At 36.8% G+C, this 25,748-nt stretch overlaps 3 protein-coding genes and 1 pseudogene across 7 annotated transcripts; 2 read left to right on the forward strand and 2 right to left on the reverse strand.

Moving 5' to 3' along the window:
- Positions 1-2,857: 2,857 nt before the first annotated feature.
- On the reverse strand, positions 2,858-15,281 carry LOC114523398 (eukaryotic translation initiation factor 4 gamma-like). 3 transcript variants are annotated; one of them, XM_028544298.1, is made up of 14 exons: positions 14,754-15,279; positions 11,825-11,885; positions 11,165-11,267; positions 10,373-10,660; positions 9,941-10,042; positions 9,090-9,191; positions 8,563-8,634; positions 8,300-8,407; positions 7,772-7,837; positions 7,583-7,631; positions 6,906-7,095; positions 6,064-6,263; positions 4,303-4,475; positions 2,858-3,964 (listed from the first exon to the last, which is right to left on the reverse strand). In XM_028544298.1, the coding sequence occupies exons 1-14, from the start codon at positions 14,894-14,896 to the stop codon at positions 3,936-3,938; spliced, it is 1,686 nt and encodes a 561-aa protein (XP_028400099.1). In that variant the 5' UTR covers positions 14,897-15,279; the 3' UTR covers positions 2,858-3,935. The 3 variants fall into 3 exon arrangements, with proteins under 3 accessions (XP_028400099.1, XP_028400101.1, XP_028400100.1); XM_028544300.1 differs by lacking the exon at positions 14,754-15,279 and adding an exon at positions 12,391-12,762; XM_028544299.1 differs by lacking the exon at positions 8,563-8,634 and having other exon boundaries at positions 14,754-15,281.
- A 752-nt stretch (positions 15,282-16,033) lies between these two features.
- On the reverse strand, positions 16,034-21,947 carry LOC114523426 (beta-alanine-activating enzyme-like). Of its 3 annotated transcripts, none has more exons than XM_028544332.1 (5): positions 20,438-21,039; positions 19,760-19,952; positions 19,112-19,478; positions 17,629-18,879; positions 16,034-17,263 (listed from the first exon to the last, which is right to left on the reverse strand). In XM_028544332.1, exons 1-5 carry the CDS (start codon positions 21,031-21,033, stop codon positions 16,407-16,409), a joined length of 3,264 nt encoding a protein of 1,087 aa, XP_028400133.1. In that variant the 5' UTR covers positions 21,034-21,039; the 3' UTR covers positions 16,034-16,406. The 3 variants fall into 3 exon arrangements, with proteins under 3 accessions (XP_028400133.1, XP_028400136.1, XP_028400135.1); XM_028544335.1 differs by lacking the exon at positions 20,438-21,039 and adding an exon at positions 21,932-21,947 and having other exon boundaries at positions 16,035-17,263; XM_028544334.1 differs by lacking the exon at positions 20,438-21,039 and adding an exon at positions 21,085-21,153 and having other exon boundaries at positions 16,035-17,263.
- Positions 21,118-22,649, forward strand: LOC114523427 (signal peptidase complex subunit 3-like). Its single transcript, XM_028544336.1, has 5 exons — positions 21,118-21,284; positions 21,599-21,672; positions 21,792-21,868; positions 22,076-22,191; positions 22,432-22,649. Exons 1-5 carry the CDS (start codon positions 21,142-21,144, stop codon positions 22,565-22,567), a joined length of 546 nt encoding a protein of 181 aa, XP_028400137.1. The 5' UTR covers positions 21,118-21,141; the 3' UTR covers positions 22,568-22,649.
- An 81-nt stretch (positions 22,650-22,730) lies between these two features.
- On the forward strand, positions 22,731-25,414 carry LOC114523430 (annotated as a pseudogene).
- Positions 25,415-25,748: the final 334 nt, after the last annotated feature.

Here is a 25,748-nt window from a genome sequence, read left to right on the forward strand (position 1 = left end):
GCAGAGTATTGCTCAAAGGAATTAAATCAGAGTAGGTGAAAAACAAGAAAGTATATTGAGAAAGTGCTAGAACTTTTCAGTACGAGCCTATAGCTATAAGTTGAACTTCTAATTTTACGGAAGATATTTCGTGCAGTGGTAAGTATATAAAACGATTACTTATATTTCGTCGTTTACATATCAATCTTGGGGGGAAAAATGGGGAAAAAAACAAGATCTATATTTCAGCTCTTTTTGGTAAGTTTCAGAAATATGAGAATTGCATTGGCTCTACTTGGCATTTATTTGTTTCTATCTTTCTAACGTGATAAAAAATACAACATTCTTACAGCACTCCGTTATATACCAGCGCTTATATGAAGTAAATATTTACAATGTTGAAGTTGCCCTCAGTCCCTCACCTTGCTATTCTATCTTTATGAAGTGTTAGCCTGCATGCAATACTATATAAAACTGACATCAGGAGAAATAAAATACATCAAAGGAAAATCGACTCATTATAAACGGAGACTCGTTGTATAATATGAGACCAGTCGTAGAAATCTTCAGGCTTTAGCCATAGCTACATTTTAGGTTGTAAACTTATACGCTTGCTGCAATATGTGTGCAACAAAACCCCATATTGCACGTACTGCATGTGAACTCGTCAACACGACATTATACATATATTGCTATAAATAAAATTATATTTTATTCAGACGCAAAGTCCAAGGAAATTAGTGAGGAACGTACCACACGAGGCTTTCTCGTCGAGGAACGACGTCGACGAGTTCCGCGTAGTAAAAAGTACGACAAAGAGTGTACCAAGGATTATCCAATCAAAGATGGCCTCCTGTGCTACCCTCGATGCAAGTCCGGTAACAGTAACTACGGCCAAGGACCGGTGTGCTGGGCCAAATGTCCTCCTGCAACAACTGATATTGGTATTTCGTGTCAGAAAGGAACGTACGGCCGAGGAGCTGGTAAACCCCTCAGCAGCTGCAAGTCAAAAATGAAGAAAAATGGCCTTCTCTGTTACCGGAAATGCAAAAAGGGTTATTATGGTGTGGGGCCAGTTTGTTGGAAATCATGCAAAAAAGGATACACTGATGACGGTGCATTTTGTCGAAGACCTTTGCGTATATATGGCAGAAACACCAAGTAAGTTGCCTATGTATGTACGAACACTGATCATGCAGAGAAGTAATAAGTAAATTTAACAAAAAAAATGATTGAAAGCCGATGCAGTAAATTTTGTAAATTTGGCCCAAAGGATCGATGGTAATTTTCTCACTGCCGTAAAATATTCCCAACAACTTGGAAACACCTATTTCAACTCTGTGTATTTTGTTTTAGATCCTGCCCATGGTATGACAAGTGCGGCTTATTTACCTCAAAATGCGGAAAGAAATGCAAGAAAGGTTATGTAAATGACGGCTGCACATGCCGACAACCACTGCGTGTTTACGCTAAGAAAACATACGGACGTGGTGCTGGAGTTCCACTCACGTGTGCGAGCAATGAAGAGCAAAATGTTGGCTTGTGTTATCCACCATGTAAATCTGGTTATTACGGAGTGGGCCCGGTGTGCTGGACTCATTGCAGTGGCAAAACCACGGACACTGGCGCTCATTGTCTGAAGAAAAACTACCCACGTGGAGTAGGGAAGCCACTTGCTTGCCTTAGATTCACACGGAATGATCTGAAAGGGGCAGATATTAGCACCATTTCTAATTTTATGAAAGGTGTTAAGAGTCAAATCCTCACAAAGACCGTCTGTCTTGGTTTATGGTCAGCATCAAAGGTTACACTGAACTATCTAGGCGCTATTGCACGATGTGGTAAACGCTCCGCGTGGAATACAATGGTCCTTTCAATTTCGGGCAGTCGATCAGTTCTGTTGTCCAAAGAAGTAGAAATCGGTATAGCAGTTGATGTTAAGAAAAACAAGGCAGTTTGCTATGAACAATCATGCAAAGGTCTTAATCTTGATGTTGGTGTTGGTATTTCCGTTAATTTCGGTTGGTTTAGAAATCTGGAAGACATCCCAGGGAAAGCCAGCATTGTTTTTGGTAGTGCTGAGGTTCCAAACACAGATCTAGGAGTTTCCTTTGCAAGTGTTATCAGCTCAGATAACGAGTTTGTAGGTGCTTTAGCTGGTATAGGTCTTGGTGTAGGGGCGTCACCGTTGCCCGTTAATGTTGGTGGGGCATTTTGTGACACCCCAAAGGATAGAATCATAGAGTTCACTCCGTGAGTTGTATGCTTATTATCCGTTCTGAATAAAGTGAATTTCATTGAGCACTACGTCTTAATTTTTAGTTGCAAATATATTACAGGCCGGCGTTCATGAGTCTATTTAACACTTTAAAAAGGTATGTTCAAATTACACACTTTTTGTCCTATATCTGTCATGCTTTTGGGTGAGTTTGGTGACACACCAAAATGTGTTCCAAAACACACCTTAAGATGTGTTCATAAACACATCTGTCAAAACATCAATGATTCATACACAATTTTCTAAAAATGTGTGTTCCAGGACACACCTTTTCGTGATTAAAAACACACATCTCTAGCTGTTTTTAACCATACCTTTTTTGAGTGAACACTAGCTTATTTTGTGGCTGACTTTTCCCCAAATGAGTGTCAAAGGAAAGATTAGTACTTTTGATTGTCCCCAAATGAGTGTTAAAGAAAGGACTCGTATACTTTTGCTTTTCAGTATCCTGCTTTAAAGGTACATGCCGTAATACCGCTTTGCACTATTGATATAACAATATATACACTTGGAAAAAAATTAAGAAAAAGAATCAATTGGTACAACACTTTAGTTTGATATCTCTTAGAGAAAAACTAAGTTTTTGAGTAAAAACGTTGATATTTCATGACAAAGTTAATTAAGTTATTATGCATGTACAAGCGTACCGCAGTTCACAATTTAGATAGAAGTATTATACCAAAGAATGTGATGAACAGTGAGAAAGCTCTCCACAGTTGCAACAATGGACAGTCAATAACAACAGTCGTTATCTATCATATATAGTCTTTGCGTTGTTTGAAAACCATGATTTAGAGATTATGAAATATTTCTGTCATCAAATCAACAAATAGTGCATAGAAATACATAGAGACTCCTGGAGTACTGGCACCAGTCACCACAATCCATGCAAACGTTTAGAGTCGGGGTCATATGTGTGCTCACATGTTTGCGGACAAACACATTAGTATGATTTTTCTACTTCTAGAGTACTGTAAAAAGTTAATGACAGATAATAAAGATCACGTTTTTTTATCTTACATAATACTTATGCATGGCCGTCACATTACTTGAAAAAGCCTACAAAAAGGTTCCCCATTGTTAATTCTATCGAGGTTCGAGATTTTGAAAATGAGTCAAACCAAGTCCTAAACCAATCAATGGTGATAAAATGTATGTTGTTCAAATCACGCCAGCTTATCTAAATTCAGTCGTCGGTTTGGGGGGCCAAAAAATATAAGCTTGTCAGTTGGATGAGCCCACCCACTACGAGGTCCAAAGCACTGTGAATGTGCTGAACGCTAAGATGAAGCCTTTCGAACTCATATACATACTTTTTATGATTTAAACGATACTTAGAACTGAATAACATATAAATGGTGCAAGTACATTCACTTACGATAATGAGAGCTATTTTATTTGGTAAAAAATAGTTTGTAATAATTGTAATTGTTTATTATTGTACATCGCCATTTTCATCATTAAGAAAGCACGATAAAATTAGCGGATTTGCATAATTGTGCCCGACTGAGAAAGGCTACCTTCGAATTACCGATGAAATGAACTCGTAATAAAAATAATGGAGCACAAGCAAGTATTTAGCAAAATATGAATAGTCAGCATTCTAGCCTGCGAGCGGGCGCATCGTTGGTACGTTTTCATATGTTTCAATGCAGGCTGGGGATAGACGATTGCATATTCATGAGACTGTGCCATTGTCAACGTGACCTGTCATGAAAAAAAGACCATGGTTTAAAAGATTCATAAGATTTGATGTTGAGACGGTTTCATCGTGCATAAATCGGTGAAAAATTAGGTTTCCACAGTGTTTGAACGATTGCTTCATTTTGCAAAAAATTGCCTTCAAAAAATTTACATAAACAAAATCAACAAAGAAATCGATGTTAAACGTTACCCCGTACCCGGATTGAAAAGTGGGTATACCTTCATTATGAAGTCAAAATCACATGACCCCCTCCCCCTCAATCCTCGCTCATTCGCCCCTGTTCGCCACACACGTACCTATGATCTGGCTATTGTATAATGTAAACAGCTTGTAACCTCACCTCCTGTATTCACATCATCCGATGGAATTAAATATTTACAGTAATTATCGTCATCGAAATCTGAATCGAGGTCATCATCATTCATTTGATTGTCATTCATTTGACTGAGACCAAAATTCAGCCTATCGTAAAGCTGGTGGTCTTCAATCGTTTCAACAGGCTTTGCTTCAAACCTTGCAGTTGTAAAGAAAGGGATGAGTGAAAAATTGTTATCAACAATCACAAAATTCATATTTTTTTATATACAGGGTGTCTCAAAAAAAACGAAAACCTTTGAAATCACCCATTACAATGTAATTGTTAGGCTTTGAATGCCTAATCACTCTTTTGGGATAATATTACAATAAACACTCGTTGTTCCGCGGTCAGCCGTACCATTTTTTTTGAAGCAATAACAAGTCTCATTTAAATTAATTTAATCATATTCACAATTTCAAATTTATTCACAATTTCAAATTTTTCGTATTTAGCGTTTTATAAGTTGCATTAAATCCCCAAAATTGTGAATATGATTAAATTTAAATTAGCATTGTTATTGCTTTCAAAGAAAATGGTACAGCTGACCGCGAAACAACGAGTGTTTATTGTCATATTATCCCAGCAGGGTGCTTAGGCATTCAAACTCTAACGGCTGTGATTCTAAAAGCTCACTCACACTCAAACTCATTGATTGGGAGATCTTAATCTTCTCATAAGGTTTCAATGGCGGTATTTCAGGCCGAATAGGAGCTTGATTTTCAGTGATTTACCTTATATCTTTCCATCTATTCAGAGAAAACTTTCTTATTGATCAGCATTAACAAAATTTATAAGTCACACTCAATGAGTGTGAGTGTCAGTGAGCTTTTTGAATACAGGCGTTAACAATTACATTGTTATAGGTGATTTCAATAGTTTTGTTTTTTTCAAGACACCCTATAGGCCATGACATATAATTAAATTATATTACGTCGATCAATCATAACTATAAATTATTAGGTCGATTAAAGGCCTATACAGGGTGAGTCAGAAAAAAGTCCCCTCTATTGAAATCAAGCCTTTGTTAGAATCTGATTGCCTTAATATTATGATAAACCCAAATGAAAGCAAGACGCTTTATTTGAATGCCTCAACCTAATAACTATGCTATTTACACACTACTGCGTTGATCATGCATTCACAGTGGCGGCGCCAGGTCTGAAAATTTGGGGGGGCATTTGAGGGGCAAATTAATATTTTGGGGGGGCAAAATCCTTCAAACAGAAATCCATAAACCGGTGTGTAATAGATTACGATGTGTCAACAATTGACAGTCACGCCCATTTTATCCTGTAGCTATTTTGTATTTCAATTTATTACTATTAAATATTATCTTTTAGGGCAATAATTTCCGCAGACATTTGAGAAAGGGGGGGCAAAATGGGGGGGCAGAAAAAAATATGGGGGGGCATTTGCCCCCCCTTGCCCCCCCTTGGCGCCGCCACTGTCAGCATTCAAATCAACAAAGGCTTCATTTCAATAGGGGGGACTTTTTTTTGACTCACCCTGTATATAACTGATTTTTCTTTTTTATAAAACGAAGTATGATTAGAATCGGTGCCACTTTAACAGTCTCTTCTAATACTACAGCAGTAAGAACGATCAATTAAAATTCAATAACACCAAAATAATTTCTTATACAAGGTTGCTTTGCATGTAACTGAATATTCTAGGTCAGACGAAATTACCTGAGAGCTTGCAGGCAGTATATAAAACGTGTGAATTGGATGGTTAATAACATACCACTTTTCATTTGATTTTGGTTTTAGATAATCCATATGAACCCAGCCTGATTCTAGCGTTGCTTTGTTGACACAATACCACCATCCATCAACACGTACACCTTTTACTGCCATTTCCACTCCTGTCGCATAACTCATAGCATTGTCTGACGAATTATAGTCCACAGTCGTGAGAAATTGTGTTTTGCAAAGAATCGGCGTCTAATGTACAGGGAACAGAAAAAGGATTATCTTCAAACCAGTTTAAAAATATATAGCGCTATATTAGTCTTACCGTGACGACATTTTTAAACATAAAGGACTGCTATAAAAATACTTCATGCTCTTCATAAATTGCATGCACGAAGTATATCAGACCTATCTTTGTTCTTTATCATTATAGGGTCTACCTTCGCTCTTAAGTGAGGTTAAAAATTTGAAAAAATTAAAACAAAATTAATCTTTTATTGCGTTCAACTTGTTTTTGTTTCGGAAACTGAAAAATGTTGTATAAACTATTGTACTTTTCATTCAGTATAACTTGTATATTTTATATACTGTATGCATGTAAAGAATTATCAGTTTTGCGCCCTGGTATAAGCAGCAAAACCTTTAATGATGAGGTTATTAATCCAGATTGTCATGCACTCATGGAGAAATTTTGAAGAACCACAGTATAGAAGTAATTTGATTACATCATGCATGATAAGGGTATTTTCCTCTTTGGTATTTATGTGCCAACACATCCAAAAAGTTGAACTATGTCACTGAGTACTATATCAAATACAATCATGTGTATACCTCCCAGTGTTGAATGATGATTATGTGACTCAACCGCTTCACGCCTAGCGAATGAATACTTACGTAGTCTTGAGCAATCGCAGCTTCGTTGTCCGCGTCACTGTTGTCGTTGTTCTCCACCGAGTTTCCCTCTCGATCCTGAGTTTTTTCAGCATTCATCGTTTCCTCCTTCTGCTCTACGATATGCTCTATTTTTATATCTTTCTTTTCTCGTTGGGTGACATTCTTGCGAGATGACTGAGCCTTGCCTATACTGAAACGATAGATCGTCCAAGCAAAATTTAAGAACCGCCTTCAGGAACAGGAAAAAAATTGGTACAAAACAATTGCTACTGATTTTCTTAATCTAGATCTATCGCCGTAAATGTTAATATCCTTGCTCCAGGTATACGTCTCGCTCCAACAGTGTTTATTAAACAACAAGGTTATGTCATTTTTAGCCCGTCCATGCACGCGATCCAACTTTACCGGATCTGATTAACTTCTGATGTATGGAATGTAGTTTGTTATTGATAAAGCAATACAGCATTAGCTTTAGTTAATTTGCTATCCACATAGGTTATAAGTTTTAAAGACTGCAAAAACATGAACGGGAACTGAACCGACAAAATTGGATGGTGTGAATAGGCCTTTAGATGCTCTTTTTTGTTCATTAAAATGAACGTTTTAATTTCGTACCTCCGACATATAAAAAACATGAATGTCCTAATTTTTTTACTTGTTGACAATCACCCGCTCACCTGCTAAGAAAGTGTGCGAAGCTTTTCAATTTCGATTTCTTGTCTGAAGCTAGAATGCAAATGGTCATTTTTATAGACGATTAGTCCATCATCATACACCGTACATCAAAACAGGTTGATTTGCACACAGATACATTTAGCATTTATATAAAATTATAAGACGCAAACTGAAGATATATGGTATCATACTTGATTGAGTCGTGTTTTGAGGCAAATCTCTTTCAAAATGCGGTGACTTGGGTTTATTCGTAGAATCTAAAGGGAATGTAATTCAAAGCGCTGTTACACTATGCAATTTTCCTTGCAACTTGCAATGCAATTATAATTTTGAGGGTGTTAATTTGTCAAGAGTGTTCGATATACATGCTAAGGAAACTTTTGCAGATCGCAAGAAATGTTCGTATTTGTCAATTTTAGATGCTTCAGGAGTAAAATCGCGTTGCAAGTTGCAAGATAACTTTGCATAGTTAAAAAAAGTTGCATAGTGTAACAGTGCCTTAAGATGATAAAATAGATTCATCACGCAAGAATGGCTAGTGCTAAATAGGTTTATATAATTATTATACAATATTCAATATGCACGCACAGGTAAATGTTGCCAAAGCGCTATAGCTGCTCCTACTTACGTTAACCATGAAATAAAGTCTAGGTTATGTGAAATCGGCTTCGTTTCCGATTTGAATTAAGATAAATGTGCATGCCGATTGTAGTGTATACCTCCTTGACGATCCTCTTGTAATTTTTTAGCTTCTTCAAACGAAAGTGTGCGCCTTCTTGTTATGATCGGTTGACCGTTGTCTGCTGTACCATCGGGGATGTCGTACACTAAACAATTTATTCGCATTAGTTACACTTAACATTATTCAGTATCGTTTGAAGTGCATGTGATAAAGACTTTATCGATATAGTCTCACACAGTACTTAAACAGTGATTGAAGTTTGACGTGAGAGCCACTATTTCAGTATTACATTAAGTTTACCGTGATCAATTTTAGATGATGCAAAAGAAAATGGCCTTATTGTCGCTGCTTTTGCCACACTTGCCACACCGTCTAAATTTCAACGTTAAATAAGTAGAAAGGTAATGGTTGACGACTGCAGATGTAACACGAGTGCGTGTATATCATCAGTATCATCGGTATATCAAAATGATTATAGTGAACATTGTACACTGACGTTGTCAAGTAACGTGAATATAGAAATACAATTATATAGTTCAGATAGTTGGGCATAATGGACATACGTACGAGCATGCACTGAGTAAGGGGGGGGGGGCTAATTAGCCAGGGAGGTGGGTGTGGGGGAAATAAGTATAAAGTTGTAAAATATGTGACTATATGTGTATGGTTTACCAAATTGCATGATCTCGGTCACGATTCTTGATTCCATACCCAGGCTCAGTCACTTTCAATGGTTGTTTATTATATGTACATGCTTAACATGTAGGATAATAATAATATCATAAATTATATGAAAATATAACTATATAATTATAGAGAAGTATTACCGTCAATTGGTTTAAATGTTGTTAAACGTTCCTCAGGAATACTGCTCGCTTGCGAAGGAGCATTCACTGACACTGTTTCCCGTAACTCAGTAACGTCACTGCCTATATGAATTAGCGTAGACTGCATGTAGAGAATTTCAGCAGCTAAACTTTTTATGATTTCCGTCACTCATATTTCTAACCAAACGTGAACATCAGAGACATTTGCAATTGGCTGTTGTTATACAAGACAGAATTCTTGTATGTGTGTCTAAGGCAACGTATATATACTCTCTTGGGCTACAGTATAAATTATTATGGCTCTGCGCAATAATAAAATACGAATAATAAATAAATATTAAAGGGCAACAAAAACATGCAGTATAGAGACATAGGATGTCAGAGCATCTCATATATAAAGCAACTGCCAACTGCATGTGCTTTGACTTTCGTCTGTCTATAATGTTTAGTTATACGAAATGTCATGATGTAAACGATATTAAGGTCTGTTCACACGATCCAATTTTGTCGGATCCAATTTACTTCTGCATGATGGATGTTTTACAGTCTGTTGACCTGTAATGCATATGGGAAGCAAATCGACTAAAGCCAATGCAGTACTGCTTTATCATAGGCCCTAAATATGTCAGAAGTAAATTGGATCCGAAAAAGTTGGATCTTGTGAACGGGCCATTACAAATAATTGTTAGGCCTTGCAAGCAATATATTTGGCAGTTTTGTCAGACGTTAGTCGCGTCACAAAAATGGAAGAAATGGTGAATTATAGGGGCGAAATAATTTGTTCACATCACAGGGTTGCATCCGAAAGAGTTTCTAAGCTATTCTACATTGGTGCATGTAGATCTACTTACGTGTTCGCCGGCGTAGATTCGAGTTTATAGGCTTTGGCTTAATCGGAGGCGGAACTGATGCTGGTGCAGTGATCGGGGATGGCGGTTCTGGCCAATTCAGTTCTGAAACGTAAAAATTTAATATTTTAATCTCAATACAAAATATAAGCTATTACAGCAGATACTATTACTCATGTATAAGCGCTATATGTTAAAAGAGGCCATGCAGTAGTAACTTAATCGTTTGGAACCTCCTGCGTCTAGGTTGGAAACACCTGCATTATGAGCACTGAGACGTACATACGAGCATGCAGTGTTGTTATTAGGGTGAATTAAAAACCATATTTGCACTCTTTAAGTACATGTATGTGTATACACGAGCTACATAGATTTCCCTTCTTAATGAATGTCTGCAATTGCAGCATGTTCGGTTTATTGAAATGTCATACTGACCATCTGGAGTAAAAGCTGCGGAGGGGGATTGAGAAGGTATCGAAGGTACTAAAGAAGGGGTCTTTGACATATTGGGCTGAATGTCGTCCTGTTTTGATGATTGCGGTGGAGTGTCAGTTTTCTTCAAAACAGGTCTGTTGGATATCGGTACATTTGGAGGAAAAACTGGCTTGGGAATCTGTGTAGGAGGCACGGTAACAGTTCCTTGCCTCCTTATGTATAAAGGTTCTTGATTGACAGAGACACTCGGCTCCACGTTTTGATCGTTTGCTTTCAACTGTTGGACCACTAAAATCCAAAACGATCCTTCAATAATGCATTTTTAGAATTCACACTATATACATTCAGCACTATATCCACCAAGCAAGATTCAAAGCAATACATGCATGTTTTTATACCCTGATGCATGCATGTGTGATAATGCTATATATGCTATCTTTGATTTGAATAATGTCTTGACTAAAAGGAACATTATAATATGATATATATTTATTGTATATTCCACGTCCATTTTCACCAGAGAGAAATCTCTGGAGAAAATTGTGTCACTTTAAAGTGCGCGACGACACTACGCGTATATACCAGAAATACAAGTTTTTCAGACAAATGAAAACTCCATTTTGTACAATGCACTGTTCAATAAACTGTTGGTAAAATGGATCACAGGACATGCACAACAATTTTTCACAGTTTGCCAAGCATTTTTCCGAAAGTATATAGCATAATTTGTAAAGCTCAGTTTGTTCCTGAACATTCTGAGGATATATTGTATCGACTGAAATCTATACTCACAGGATGGGAAAATAGCCACAGTTAGTGGATGAAAAAAATCGACTGTTGGATTCATGTAATGTTTTACTAGCTTTTTCAAGGACTTGAATTTCTTTGTAGTTGACTAAAAGAAACAAACAAATATTAGTATATTAATGCCTGGCACTAGTTTTAAAAAATCCAGTCAGTCTGTGTGATTCTAATCAATGAGAACTCAAAATCTATTTAAAATGAACATGATTGAAGTTAGAGGGCTTGAAAACAGTATAGCCGGTTTTCATTCATGCATGTTCGTCATTTCAGCAAACAACAGGGCCGTAGCTGGAAGCTTGGGGTATATTCATGCATTCGTCTTATAACCGACTGGTTCCGTTGAAAAGCTATTGCTCCTACTGCCATATAAATATGCACTCCCGCCCTATTAAGCGGTCTAGCCTCGGTCTTGGGAAACAAAACCATTCTGTATGAATTGTTACTGAGACAATGATTCATGATTGAATGCACAAGTGACTTTTAGAAATATTTATTAGCTATAGGCTACAAACCTAGCTATAACAATATATATGGTTTAGCAATCTTTCACACATCCAACTAAATCTAAATGAAGCTCTTTTCGCTGTAGTCTGTAGACTAAAAAAGGTCCAAACTTCCCTCAAAAGAGTACAATTCTGGTAGCTTTACCTCCATGATAACATTCTTTCCAGATGGTGTGATTCTGTGATGATAAACCTCGCCATCAAAGCTATAATTAAAAGAGCAAAAAAAATATAAACACTTAAGCCTTAACGACAGTACACTTCATTTCTTCTCTTAGGAACTTTGCAATGCGACTGGGTACAGTGTTACCGGTTGCTATCGGTCTTTCTAGTTCCAGAATGTCGCGATGCATTGCATATTTGCATACAAACACACAAACAAAAAAATCAGACAAAAAATCTGAGAAACTTTACGCCGAGAAGATGCTGTACACTTTATGAGAATGTTATACAGTCGTAAATAATTATTGTTTTGTCATTTTACCCTCTGATTTAATAATTTCCTTGGGAATTCTTACAACATATTTTTCTATCACGTCTTTCAATCAGCAATTTATCTTATAAATGGCTTCTAATTTACAATTATAAGATATTTAAAATTCCAGGCAATTAAAATTAATCCTATATATTCTACTTGCGGGACATAATAAAAAAAATACTTCGAGAAATTCCGAAGTTAGTTTTTATTCACCCTGAAATAGATGAATTTACCTGTCATTAGTCATAACATTACGAAAATGGCGTCTATAATTATGTTAGTTGTATAGTTTTGAATGCGTTCTCCTTATATGAATCCATGGTAGCTATCTGTGTAAATAACAAAATAATTAAGGTGACTAGAATATAGTCAGAGGACTTTTCTAGAATGATTAACGCGATATGCCTGGCAGGAGAATAACTGATTCATGCGTTATTATATACACAGAATTTTCTTTGAAATCGTATAAGCCACTGTTCAGGCGACTTCGTTGTTTTAAGATCCAGACGCCGTAATTCCGCCAATTATAAGTAAACGTGCCGTATTAATTTTATATTAGCATCTGGGAATTTTACTATTTTGTGCACGTAACTCGTAAGTAGATTGGGTTCGTGGGATATCAATAATTTAATGCGTGGTAATCAGTGGTAGGTAGGCTTATATTATATAGAACTGCCTGTATAGAGGACGTGATCATATAGTTTGTACGTGGGCTTTTCAGTTCTTCACAATATGCAGAAGCGATTTTCTAGCCAAATTATCCTATATTAAGTGGATATCTTTAACACACTCGTTTGATATCCGGCTTCCCTACATGCGGCGATAGTTATACAAGTTCATAATAAATTATAGCGTCAAACGAAACTTCTTTTCACCACAAAACTAAGTTGATCAATATTACTTAAAAGTTGTGCCTGTGCATAACATTACATGACCTGTAGAATCTTTAACTATAAAGTTACGCAAATCTTGTAAACCATTCTGCTGAAGATGAATCGATCGGGATTCGAAATATACAGAATAAAATTTGTATTAATATTATGCTTTCATTTTTCGGAATTACTTCAATTTTTTATGTGCATGCTAAAATTATCAGCTGGTAAAGGATTCTAAGAACATTACCTAATATAAACGTTTTCACTTAATATATACATAGAATTGCCAAATACTTCTCTGAAACTTTCTCGATTGGTGACTTATCAGGTTTTCACACAGATAGGACGCGTTTGGCAACCCCCCGCGATTTTTGAAAACGGTAGGTGTTCAAACTTCACACGTACTAAGTCACTTAATATATACATAGAATAGCAAAATACCTTCTCTGAAACTTTCTCAATTGGTGACTTATCGGGTTTTCACACAGATAGGACGCGTTTGGCAACCCCCCGCGATTTTTGAAAACGGAAAGTGTTCAATCTTCACACGTACTAAGTACATTAGCTTGTAGGTACACCACGCAAGTATTTTTTTTTAAAATACTGCAAAGCTTTCGGTCCGTTAACCCGGGCCTTCATCAGTGCAATTTCCTACTAATACATAATAATATTGCCTACTGATAATAATATTACCTAATAATATTATATGATAATATCACCTACAATTATACTTACGTGGCGTACCTACAAGCTAATTTACTTATTCATGTCACCATGCATGCAAATATACAAGAATATTTTTATACGTACGTATACAGGCGTACAATATGAGTAGATTTTCCTGTAGCTATCCATTCTGAACGTGTAAAAGGGAACAGTAAATACTTTCGGAAAGTGTGCATTACATGTTCATCGGCGTTAAAGACTCGGAGACTTTTAAATTTTGAATAACCCTACTCCATAGAGTATCAAACGCACTGACCACTGGCCTACGGTCAACAGGAAAGCATTTCCATTAAAGTGAATATTATGGTACGCGTACATACTTTCATGATAACAGATTATGGTACGCGTATATACTTTCATGATAAGATTATGGACGCGTATATACTTTCATGATAAGAGATTACGGTACAAAGCGCTCAAACATCTCCAAGCAGTATCTTTACATTGATCCAGAGATAGATTGCTGACTTGGGATTTTTATTGTCATGAGTGTGAGGATTGGAAAACACAGCGGATGTGATAGTCATCTTATATAATATTGATCTTATAGCGCAGACTCTTTTAATGACTAAATTAATATTTTTAACACAATTTTGATACTTTGTGCATAACTTTGTGCATAATCGGTAAGTTATCCAGCACAGAGAAACCGCGCATCTATGCTTTGTCTATATAACTTCCGGTTGGAATGGCGACATCTAAATGTTATTAGGAGGTTTTGGGGCGGCGAGTAACAGAGCCTTTGACGAGTCAAAGCAAAAATTTGCTTTGGCAATCATTCACCACGATTGTGTTGCTTTGGCAAGAGCACAATTATACGCAACTGTATCATATATATCACATATGATCTGAAAGCGTAATTAAGCACTTGAAATAAACGACAAAAACTTTTAATAGCAAACATGTTTTAGTTAAGTCGAAACATGTTTGACATTAAAAATTTTGTCGCTTATTTCAAATGCTTAATAACTTATTGTATATCGTGAAATACTTACAAAATTGACAACGTAAAAACTCCCTTGCCACCTTGACTATCACGCACTAGAAAGGCACCATTTTGTCCAACTTTTAAACAGATAGCTGTTGCCTCTTCGGCACTCATTTGCCCATGATACCAGGGTTGGGAAGAATCGCTCATGATTGCGTTAATCTGGAAACATTATGATAGATACTGGCTGCTTTTCGTTGTCATTGCATTTAGACTGCATTTGAATGAATTATAGCGAAGTATTAGACGACACGCTGAGTATTTTGAATGATAGCCATGGTACCGTAACGGCTTTGAAAAGAAAATATTTAGCAATATCTTTGCTTTGCGGATAAAGACACGTCTGTGACTATGCATTTTTTATTGCCACGATTTTTATTGCCACGCATCCGCTTGTTGCCATATCATATTTGTCATTATTTGACAAGTGAACTAAAGCTAGAACTTTAAACGTTGTGCTTCCGAATCGTTCCACCATCAGCACATAAGATTGATAAGAAGTATGTCACGATACAAAAGGCCAAAGCGAATTGCTACTACGAATTGCTACTAATAAACTATTGATTGTCCTTTAAATTAAAAACTTTCTTGGCATAATTATTATTTATCTTATTTAATTTATTTTATTTGCCGGTTCGCAATTCCCGCCATCCTGGTCGATCCCTCAAAACACGTACACAATTGGACAAATATTTTTAACTGAAAATTTTATCAATTCGTTGTTGTATTTTAACGAGGAAGTGAGGTTCGTCCTCGCATAAGAACAAAGTGGGGGGCTCCTCTCTAATCTTGGTGTAAAAATTACCCACATCATGGACATGGATGTTCAGTCAAATTTCCTGAATATAAATTCTAGTTTTTATCTAAATTGAAGGCTACAGAAATTCAAAATGTAAACAAATCGCTTAGCTTTTTCTGTCAAGAAACGGTAGTTTAAACTAAACTGCGTCAAATCAACCGGATGATCCAATGGCACATTATGACGTCATATGAAAACGAAGCATATAATAGACTTTTTCGGTAATTACGCCACAACGTTATCGTTTTAAATTTAGAATCACCTTAAATGACATAGCTTTCAAACTTTACTCTCACAAGCTATGTGCAAAGATTCAAAGTTGCATGTGTTGAAGAAGGATGTTTTGCATCTTTGCACGTGGTTCGTGAAAAACTTGAAATTCATTTCATTAAGGTGGTTCTAAATTTAAAACGTTGTGATGTTAAAATGTCACAATTACCGAAAAGGTCTATTATATCATTATATGCAAATGAGCTAGCTCCACTGGCTAGCTCTCGTACATCCTTTTAGATATTACACCCCTCAGGAAAATATTTTACCATCAGGTGATAAAAATCTCTATTTAGTGCTATAGCTTTGGTACATTGATATATTATTCAACAGACAATAAATACTTCAGCTACATTTGTGACATATATATGGAAGTAATAAGATATGGTTTAGTTAGACATTTAATAAATCTTTCGAAGTTTTGAAATATACTGCATGCGCATGTCTACAAACACAGTTCATGGCTTTGAAGGATTTTATTGATGGGGAAAAAACCCGAGCCTCTGTCAATGAAACAAGTTTCACTTTGCACGCATACTAACGTCTTGATCAGGTATGCATGGTTTTCCAGGTTGTGCTTATTCTTTAGTATCAGGTTACCTTTAGACAGTACAAATAATCATTTCTGCAACCAATCACAATATCGCGACCGACTATCACAGGGGACGAGAATATCTCGCCAGGGAGAGTAAACGTGTTAAATATTCTCCCATCACTAGCAGCCATCAAGTAGACTGTGCCTTTTGTTGTAACAACAATCACACAATTATTGTGATGGACACAGGCAGCGGGCGAAGAGCTTTTCTGCAGAATTGAATCGTAGTTATAAAAGGTAAAGCATGGTGTTGCATAAACAGGACCGTCGACAGAAGTTGACCATTTACGTTTACCCTCGGATGAAATACAATAAACCTTTTGGCCATGTGAAGCAAAAATAACATCATCGTGATTCACTGAATCAATCTCCTGTCTGCGACTACCAAGTGGTGAACTGAATATCGAGGCATCAATGTTGAATTCCCAAACGTCGACTCCATCGTGATTTAAACATCTAAGACAACCATTTACGGTTGCGACGAAAATCTTATTCTCTTGTATCAAAAGTGAGGAAAATATAGGTTTTTTGAACCTTTTAAGCCACTTGATGTCACCAGAAACTGCATCTATGCATAGGAAATAACCGGCGAGTGTCCCCACGTAGACATGATGAGGATGATAGGATATAACCGGGGAACTAAAACAGGAGCCTTCCCTGCAATTCACTCGCATGTGGCATTTCTTACGATCTACGTCTAGTCCATAGAGATGTCCATCATGGGAACCGACCCAAATTAATCCAGTTTTAAGATCAACGCATGGCGACGATTTCACAACATCGTGCGTTTGATATGTCCACATTATCTTCCCATTGTTTCTCGCTAATGCATATACCTTGCCATCGTAACAGCCTACAGCGAAATTTGGAAATTATGTTTACTCTATGCAGTGCTGTATGAAACTTAAGAGAAAACAGTATTTTACATTGTGTAAAGCATTAGTCTAAACAACAGGATAAACACATCATTCAAAGCAAAAACCAAATAAAGAAAGGGATAATAAATGTAAACATCTGGGACCGGTTGTTCGGAAGGCGTTTCGCTTAAACGGCGGATAAGTTCAAAATGGAAAACAAAATGATCTATTTATTGAACAACTCGGCTGAAATATTTCGACGTAAATAGTTCGATTTTCAATGGAAGTGCATATTTAATGCATAATGGTCTCATACACCGTCTAAACTAAACGCCTTTCGAAAAACTGACCCATGACTTACCAACAACAACAAGCTGTCCACAAAGAGACAAGCAACCTGAAGATTCGATCCTATCTCCGAGACGAGTTCTCCACAAAACCTCCCCGTTTGAGAGGATCACGGACAGGAAAAGATGTGAGTGCGAGCCAATGAACACAGTACCTTCACCAGTAAGGCAAGAAGGCACAACAAGGGGTGATGCATCAACACATTTCTCCAGATAAACACTCCATTTCATAGTCATTCCATGAACAGCAGATAAAGATGTGGTTTTAGGAAGAGAAACAAAACACCCTGAATGAGTGTCACAGAGTGCACATGCAAAGACGTCTGAGCCACGTTTCACAAAACAAGCACAAGTTGCCTTGTCCGAATTAGTTAAGTCCAAGTCGCGTTTCAACATCTTTGCGGTGGGTCGCAAGTCTTCTTTCAGCGAACGCTTCCCGTCAGCAATGGGTTGAGAATTTTCTAAGCCACTAGATTGTAGCACTGTCTGTAAATAGTTAACAAGGAATCCAAAATTTTTGTTCGTGATTGTTTCGAACAATTTCGATAAATCAACAGGGTGACTACAGTGGTTATGCATCCAATTTTCTATTCGTCCAGCAAGCTGTACAGCGAGCAATGAATTACCACCTTGGAGCATAAACATATCACCTGGTTCTACATATGGACGGCTCAAGGGCTTCGTCAAAACGTTCTCCCCTTGTGCCGAATTGTTTGCTTCATCTAATGAACGTCCGCCTAGGTTGTGATCGATGGTGCTCAGCCATAGTTCAGAGAGTACTGCAACCACAGACAGGTTCTTTTTACCCTGTAGATTACATTCTGTGGTACGTCGTAAAATCTCTCGTTTGTCAACTTTTCCATGGCTGGTAAGGGGAAATTTCCTAACCAGATGGACATGATCAGGTTGAGATACCTTTGGTAATAATTCTCCAATCCGTTCTAACAATGCAAACTTGTACTTCTCCAACTCTTCCGAGGTTCTTTTCTCGAATAACTTTGGGACGACAAATAGATGCAAAAGCGTGCCGAGGGTAGAGACAGGCTCCAGTACAAGTGTACATGCAGTAACTTCTGTGTATTCTCGAATGATTCTTTCGATGTAATCTAAATTAATTTTCTGGCCAAACCGTTTGATTTGGTTATTAGAACGTCCCATATACCACATATGGCTATCCTTCATTTGAACAATGTCACCACTATCCCTCATGACTGGTACGTTTTCTTCTGCTTCGCATTCCAGCAAACACTGTCGATCGTTCCCACCTGGCATAAAGAGGTTTTTAATTTCGTATGAGAACGATATTTCTGTATTCAAGTATAAGGCACAATCTATATGACTTTACCGTTCCCTAATTATGAGCATATAATAAAATTTAGTCGGTTCATTCTTAATTGAAATTATAAACATACTAGCTGTAAGCTTTCACCGATTTACTTTACCGAAAAGAAAAAAAATCCGGATTGAACCAGATTGAAGCTATAAAACAAAACAAACCTATCCACAAGTGACCAACACCATTTTCATTGACAAGACCTCCATTATCGTCATACACCACAAGTTTGGTCCGTGATAGAGGATTTCCAAGTTTGCACACATTAGATAATCCAATCTGATCGTCATCGCCATTTACACTAAGTTCATCGTCAGTAATGTGATGGTACGTTGCCCAGCTCGAGACCTCCGTGATTCCATAGATATTAAACAATCTTGTTTTGCATTCAGGATGTTTCCACTTCCTCAAATCTGACAAAGATGGACACGGCTCACCTCCAATAGCTAGGACCGAAAGAGTTGAGCTTTTCGAAAGCAACTTTGAACTGACAAGTTCTTCGCCGATGTAATAGAGTAGCGATGGCGTTGGCTAAAATTGAAACTGGTGGTGGTAATACATGTCGGCTCCTTATTAAAACTACATAGTAATAATTTTAAAATATATTTAATATAATATAAAACCTGCATGTTCTGAAGAATAGTGAAGAATTACTTCTAAAAAATACATTAAAGAGCAACTGTGCCGACATTTTTGTACAGTACCGTGTGTTTTTACATGTAATGCATAAAAAAATTGAGATTACAATATAATTGATTGGTTGTTGCATATATTAGAACATGACTAGTACAAAACTCCATCACACCAAATACCTGGAAAACTGTAACCCGATGACGATCAAATAGTGTCTGACACAATATTTCAGGGATTAGCTTTTTTTCCTCCGAGGTAATGAGCAATTCGGCACCGTTATTGAATGCCAGGAACATTTGTACTATCGAAGGGTCAAATGTATAGGGTGATGCCAGATAAACAACATCATGGGATGTCACACCGAATATGGAGCTGTGGAAAATCATAAAATAAACAAATGTTGATTTTGACATATATGACAATTCCTCCAGTTTTAAGTATGAAGTAATTAGTAGCAACAACGCTTTGGATTCATTATGCACTGGGCATAGCTCAGTGTAAATTTTGCAATTTTCACAATTATACAATTGATGCAAAACGTATGCTTATTCTATGCCCTCCATGATTTACTATATCAAAATGTTATAAACTTTGCATGAACTTGTTTACGAGTAAGGGCATTAAAAGGTAAAATTTCGAGCACAAAGAAAAAAATCATATAGCTATTACACAGCGATGTTACTGTGGGTGATATTAATTTTAGCTTAACTTTCAAAATGAAAAGAGACATTCTAAATATATAGTATTTCTTTTATTGGAAAGAAAATGTAAATATTAGATAACATCATTTAAAGCAAATTAACATCATGAATGAAAGAGAATCAAAAATGAAATTGGAAAACAGTTTTCTTACACACCTAAAGTGTAATATATTCGGAACAATGCATGAGTGGGGCACAAATACTGCTTTTGGGTGACCTGTTGTACCAGATGTTTGCATGACATAGGCAAGGTGTTTAGACCAATTTACTACACATGGTTTATTTTTGTCGGTCACTTTTAGCATGGTGAACTGAACTTTTTGTAACAAGTTTTTTAAATCACTTTCCAAAAAATCCAGTGTAATCCCTACTGTGTTATCTCGTTTGCACAGATTTAAGATAACTTGAAGTAAAGAGTTCTCTACCAAAACATATCGTATTGACCGATCGCTTAAACTTTTTAAAACATGTAGAGGTTGAAGTTGAGTTGATATAGGAAAAAACGCGGCAGATGCGTCCATTAGCGCCACCAGAAGAGCGGGCATGATTAAACAATCATGACAATATATTCCGACGACTTCATTCTTTGAAATGATCTTTTTAAAACACCTACTGAAATTTTCAACACTCTCGCTGAGTTCACGATACGTTACTGTTTCGATTGTTTCCCCAGAAAATGTTACAGCTGTATATTCAGGGAAGTTTTTCGCCGAGCGAAAAAACAAATCGTGAAGCTGAAAACCGTCACTCATTTTGTCCGCCATGTTGCTCTACTATGAGAAAAGATATCTTATTTATCTTACACCAAGTATCTCCATCACAGTGCCATTGTTTTGATCTCATTTGATCTCCTCTCCAAAATGAACACGTTTCTTTCCAGAGCGAATAACATCTTTGCCTTTACTTTAACCGTTTTGGCAACGTTAACCTTTGGATGTTTTCTCTCGACATTTTTTAAGGATTATAATCGACCTGTCGAGCTAAAGGCCGTAAAACACGTCGTGTAAGTAAAAAATATTGTTGCATCTCTCATTAACCAGTGACTCATACTTAATAGACTATAGTGTATAAACTATAAAATACATTGTTGTTGTGGTGTTACTGTAGACCTCTCTGCTATCCGACTTATCCTGTTGATAGTCATTTGAATAATGTTTTTTTGTTTTCTTACTGCACCTTAAACCCAATCTACATGCACTATTATACAGAATTATTGTATTGAAAAAAGAAAGAAGGGTACAAGTGGGAAGTGGGAACAAATCGTTTTACATTGTTTTATCATTGTATGATCACATCACTCTACTTTGTTCCTTTCAGAAAACATGTTAAAGACTTCAGTGTTTCTAAAGAGACTAATGATTTGGGCATTGTGAATGTGGATTTGACAGCTGATATCCTTTTACATAACCTTAATTTTTTTAAAATACAAGAGGCTCATTGCCAACCACCAACCCCCCTCCCCTAAGGCTTTTTTTATTGATTTCATGTTATTTTTCTTAATGAATCACAAACCTCACTAGTTTGTTTGACTGGAATACAAAACAATTGTTTGTCTATTTAACAGCAGAGTACACTACAAAGAAAAATGTAAGTGCAGTCATAGCCTTACTAAATTTTAAGCCAGAAGCCTTAACTTCATGTGGTACTTACATAAGACAATACGGTTAAGTTATGCTAAGCTTGCACCTGAAAAATGAATAGAAACAGAAACTAATCACACATGTTATTTTCAGGACCAAATTGTGAAGCCTTCAAAAAATCGTACAATCACAAAAATTATCCTCACTATTTCAGAAGCTGAATCAAGTAGTGCTGTGGGATAAAATCATTGAACGTGGTGACAATGCAATTCTTAAGTATCAAAGTATGAACTCTGAATACTACTTCTTTGATGATGGATCAGGTTTAAAGTAAGTTCATATTCTTTTTTTGTTTATTCCATTTAAAAGGACCTGCACCAGCAAACTGAAGGTCACAAGCACATATAGCTGTTTAAAACTCCATGTAGCATCACAATCACATTGCATCACACAATAAAATTGTAAATGTAATCTAATTAATTATCTTCATTGGTCTCCACTGTGATTATAGGCTACTGTAATTGTAGTGATTTATAATATGGTAATTGCTGTATACTGCACCTTTTTTAGGGGAAACAACAATATCACATTATACCTTTCCTGGAATGTCATCCCTAATGCTGGGCTTCTACCAAGAATATTTGTAGACAAAGAAACTCATACATTTGCTTTCCCAGATGAATATAGTTATATCCGTGTAAACTAGTGTTGCGGCCATTTTTGATAACTATTTAAACTAGATTATTGTAGAATGCAGTGTAAAAATTACATATTGAAAGAACGGTAAATGTGTGAATGTTTGATATATGAGTATGAAATATGGCAGCAGCGCCCACTTCCGGTAATTTCCACAGCTGCTGAGCTGCAGATGCGCTCTGTACATGCTAAATGTGTCTCAGTGGATTTGTCAATTTTGTTTCGAAATTTGGTATAATTGGCAACAATTTCATAGTCTCCAAGCATGAGCCTAGAAAAAAAAAGGAAATCAAATGACTGCTTTTCGAAGGAACTGCACGAAAAAGCCTGTGCTGCAATCGATAACTTGTCTGGAGAACTGCACGAGTTAAGCAACAAACTATGGTCAAATCCAGAGGTGAAATTCAAGGAATATTTTGCCCATGAGACTGTAACAGCATTTTTAGAGAAACATGGATTTGACGTGCAAAAGAAGTACCCGTTTGCCGCAAATTGGTCATGCATGTGGTCACAATTTGATAGCCGAGGCGGGTGCAGCCGCTGCAATAGGTAAGGATCAGTGTGGCTGATTTTGATTAGACAGCAAAAAATTTATCAGGTTGTTTGTTGCATAATTTAGGAGTGAACAACGTTGTCCTGCACCACATCGTCCACATGAACATGCAGTAGCCAATATTGTTGACAATGGTTGTTCAACCTTGTTGAACCATTATTATAAATACTGTTGCAACTTGTTACCATGATTGTCAACAAGTTGCAACAGCATTGATGGTTCAACAGCCATAATTGTTAACAATACTGTGCACAGTGTGCAGCACACAACATTGTTTAATTCTGTTTTAAACAACTTGCATCATCACAATATTTTTATGCACAAAGTTAATTTTATTATCAATGTAGTGACGTAGTGACATATTTCCAAATCTCAGGTATAAAAGCTGCAATTGACCATGATGGGTCTGGTAATCTTGGCCATCTGGTTATCATGGGAACACCTGCAGAAGAGGGTGGTGGAGGGAAAATTCTCATGCTTGATGCGGGCTGTTTTGAAAATGTAGATTTTAGTATGATGGTACATCCAGCACCTTTCGACTCTCTGTACAGTTTGTCTTTGGCCAATCAGAAGGTGTTTGTAACCTTTAAGGGCAGAGCTGCACATGCAGCTGCATTTCCATGGGAGGGTAAGAATGCTCTAGATGCGGCAGTTCTGAGCTACAATGCAATAAGCATGTTACGCCAGCAAATGAAACCAACATGGAGAGCTCATGGTGTTTTTACCAATGGGGGAAACGAACCAGGCATAATTCCAGAAACATCTCAATTGCATTACTTTTTCCGATGTCCAACACTAAAGGAATTGGAAGTATTCAAAGAAAAAGCTAATCATTGTTTCAAAGGTGCAGCTACAGCTACTGGTGAGTGAGTCCGGGCTGTAGGCTTGAATTATATATTTGTCTTATACCTGACTGATTTCTTTTGAGAGCTGTTGTTCCTGGAGTATGTGAACCTGAATATATATAGTGATAAGGGGGGCCTTATTGCTATATAAGCAGTCTAGCTATGGCCTTGTGATTGATTTGTACTTATAAAGTGTAATTGTTATTCAGGAGGCAAAAATAGGAACCTGGGAAGCAGTGGCGTAGCCAGAACGATAATTGGGGGGGCCAATATTCATATATTCGTGATACGCAGGATTAATTTCTTTTCAAATCAATTGTCTTTACAGTCTGTTAACATGAATATATGAATATGGGCCCCCCCAATTATCGATGCTGGCTACGCCACTGCTGGGAAGAAGTTAATCCCTTTTATTTCAATGATATGCCATATGGTTGACAGCAGTTGCCCATGGCCAGTATACTCATGAACTCTGTTTTCTGAGCCTAACTGCTTACGGTTTATTATAATTATACTTATAGTTTTTATAAATTTTGTATTTCAGTATAGCATATAGAAAAGGTGGGTGGTATGTGTTACTGACGCACTTAACGTTTCTTGCATTGCTCTACCCACGCATGCACTGCCATAGAATAGTATCTACAATACAAAATTATATACCAATACATATTTACCATCCTTAGGTTGTACTGTTGAAATAAACTGGTATGGTTTTGGTGAAGAACAAAAACCCTACGTCAATCTAGTAAACAATCCAGTTCTGACCGATCTATACATAGAGCATGCAACCTCTTTAGGAGTTAAATTCCCTTCAAAGACTGTACAAGAAAGTTACGCAGGAGGCTCAACTGATATGGGAAATGTCTCTCATGTTGTCCCCGCTATCCACCCAGAATACAAGATTGAAACCACCGCTGGCAATCACACCCTCGAGTTCACTGCTGCAACGGGGTCAACAGAGGCACAACATCCTACTCTTGTTGCCGCAAAATCTATGGCTATGACAACAATTGATATTCTGTGCAAGACTGAACTGTTTGAAAAAATGAAAGAAGCATTTAGAGATAAATAAGATGCTAGTTTATGGTTTGTTTGAAGTCAATTACACCCCTTTTACATCGTCAGCTATTTGAGCCCCGTTTGCACTACAGTCAATTTTATTGTCACGGCACCGCTAAAGTGATAAAGACTTAAAGTATATACTATGATAATGAGGATGGCACGTATAATTTGTGATAGTTTTCTTCAATTTGTGGGAAGAAATATATAGCGCATATAAAAACCTATGCACGAATCTTTAGGAACTGTTTTGAACACAGTGCATTGCTGCCGCTGTTCCTTTACAGAAATATTTTTCGTTCATTACTATTTAATAAATGCTTCATAAGCCGCTATGAGACTAAAAATTTGTTTTGCATGTGGACATATATGATATATAACTAGATTTCTCCTACTCTATATTTATAGTCCTTATACCTAATAATGAAAACAATAAATTATTCACATATCTGAATTGGTTAACAAGGTTATACGAAATCGCTGTTGTCAAATGTTTACGCAGGTTAAAACATTCATGAATCCAAAAGCTTTTAAAATTCCGCTCGCCATTCCAACTATCCGTCGATCAACTATTAAAAAACACGGCAAAACAGCTGTCTTTTCTATGTAGCAATGTAATATAGATACAAAAATTGCTGGGCTGAAAACTGATGCAGCTTGACCGCTATGATTTAATGGGTTTTTGAATTTTTCATGATCAGAATGTTATTGCATTCTTCGCTGAACAATAAGAC

This window comes from Dendronephthya gigantea, unplaced genomic scaffold (assembly GCF_004324835.1).
Source record: "Dendronephthya gigantea isolate DGI-Jeju-01 unplaced genomic scaffold, DenGig_1.0 000027F, whole genome shotgun sequence".
In the NCBI taxonomy this organism is placed as follows: Eukaryota; Metazoa; Cnidaria; class Anthozoa; order Malacalcyonacea; family Nephtheidae; genus Dendronephthya; species Dendronephthya gigantea.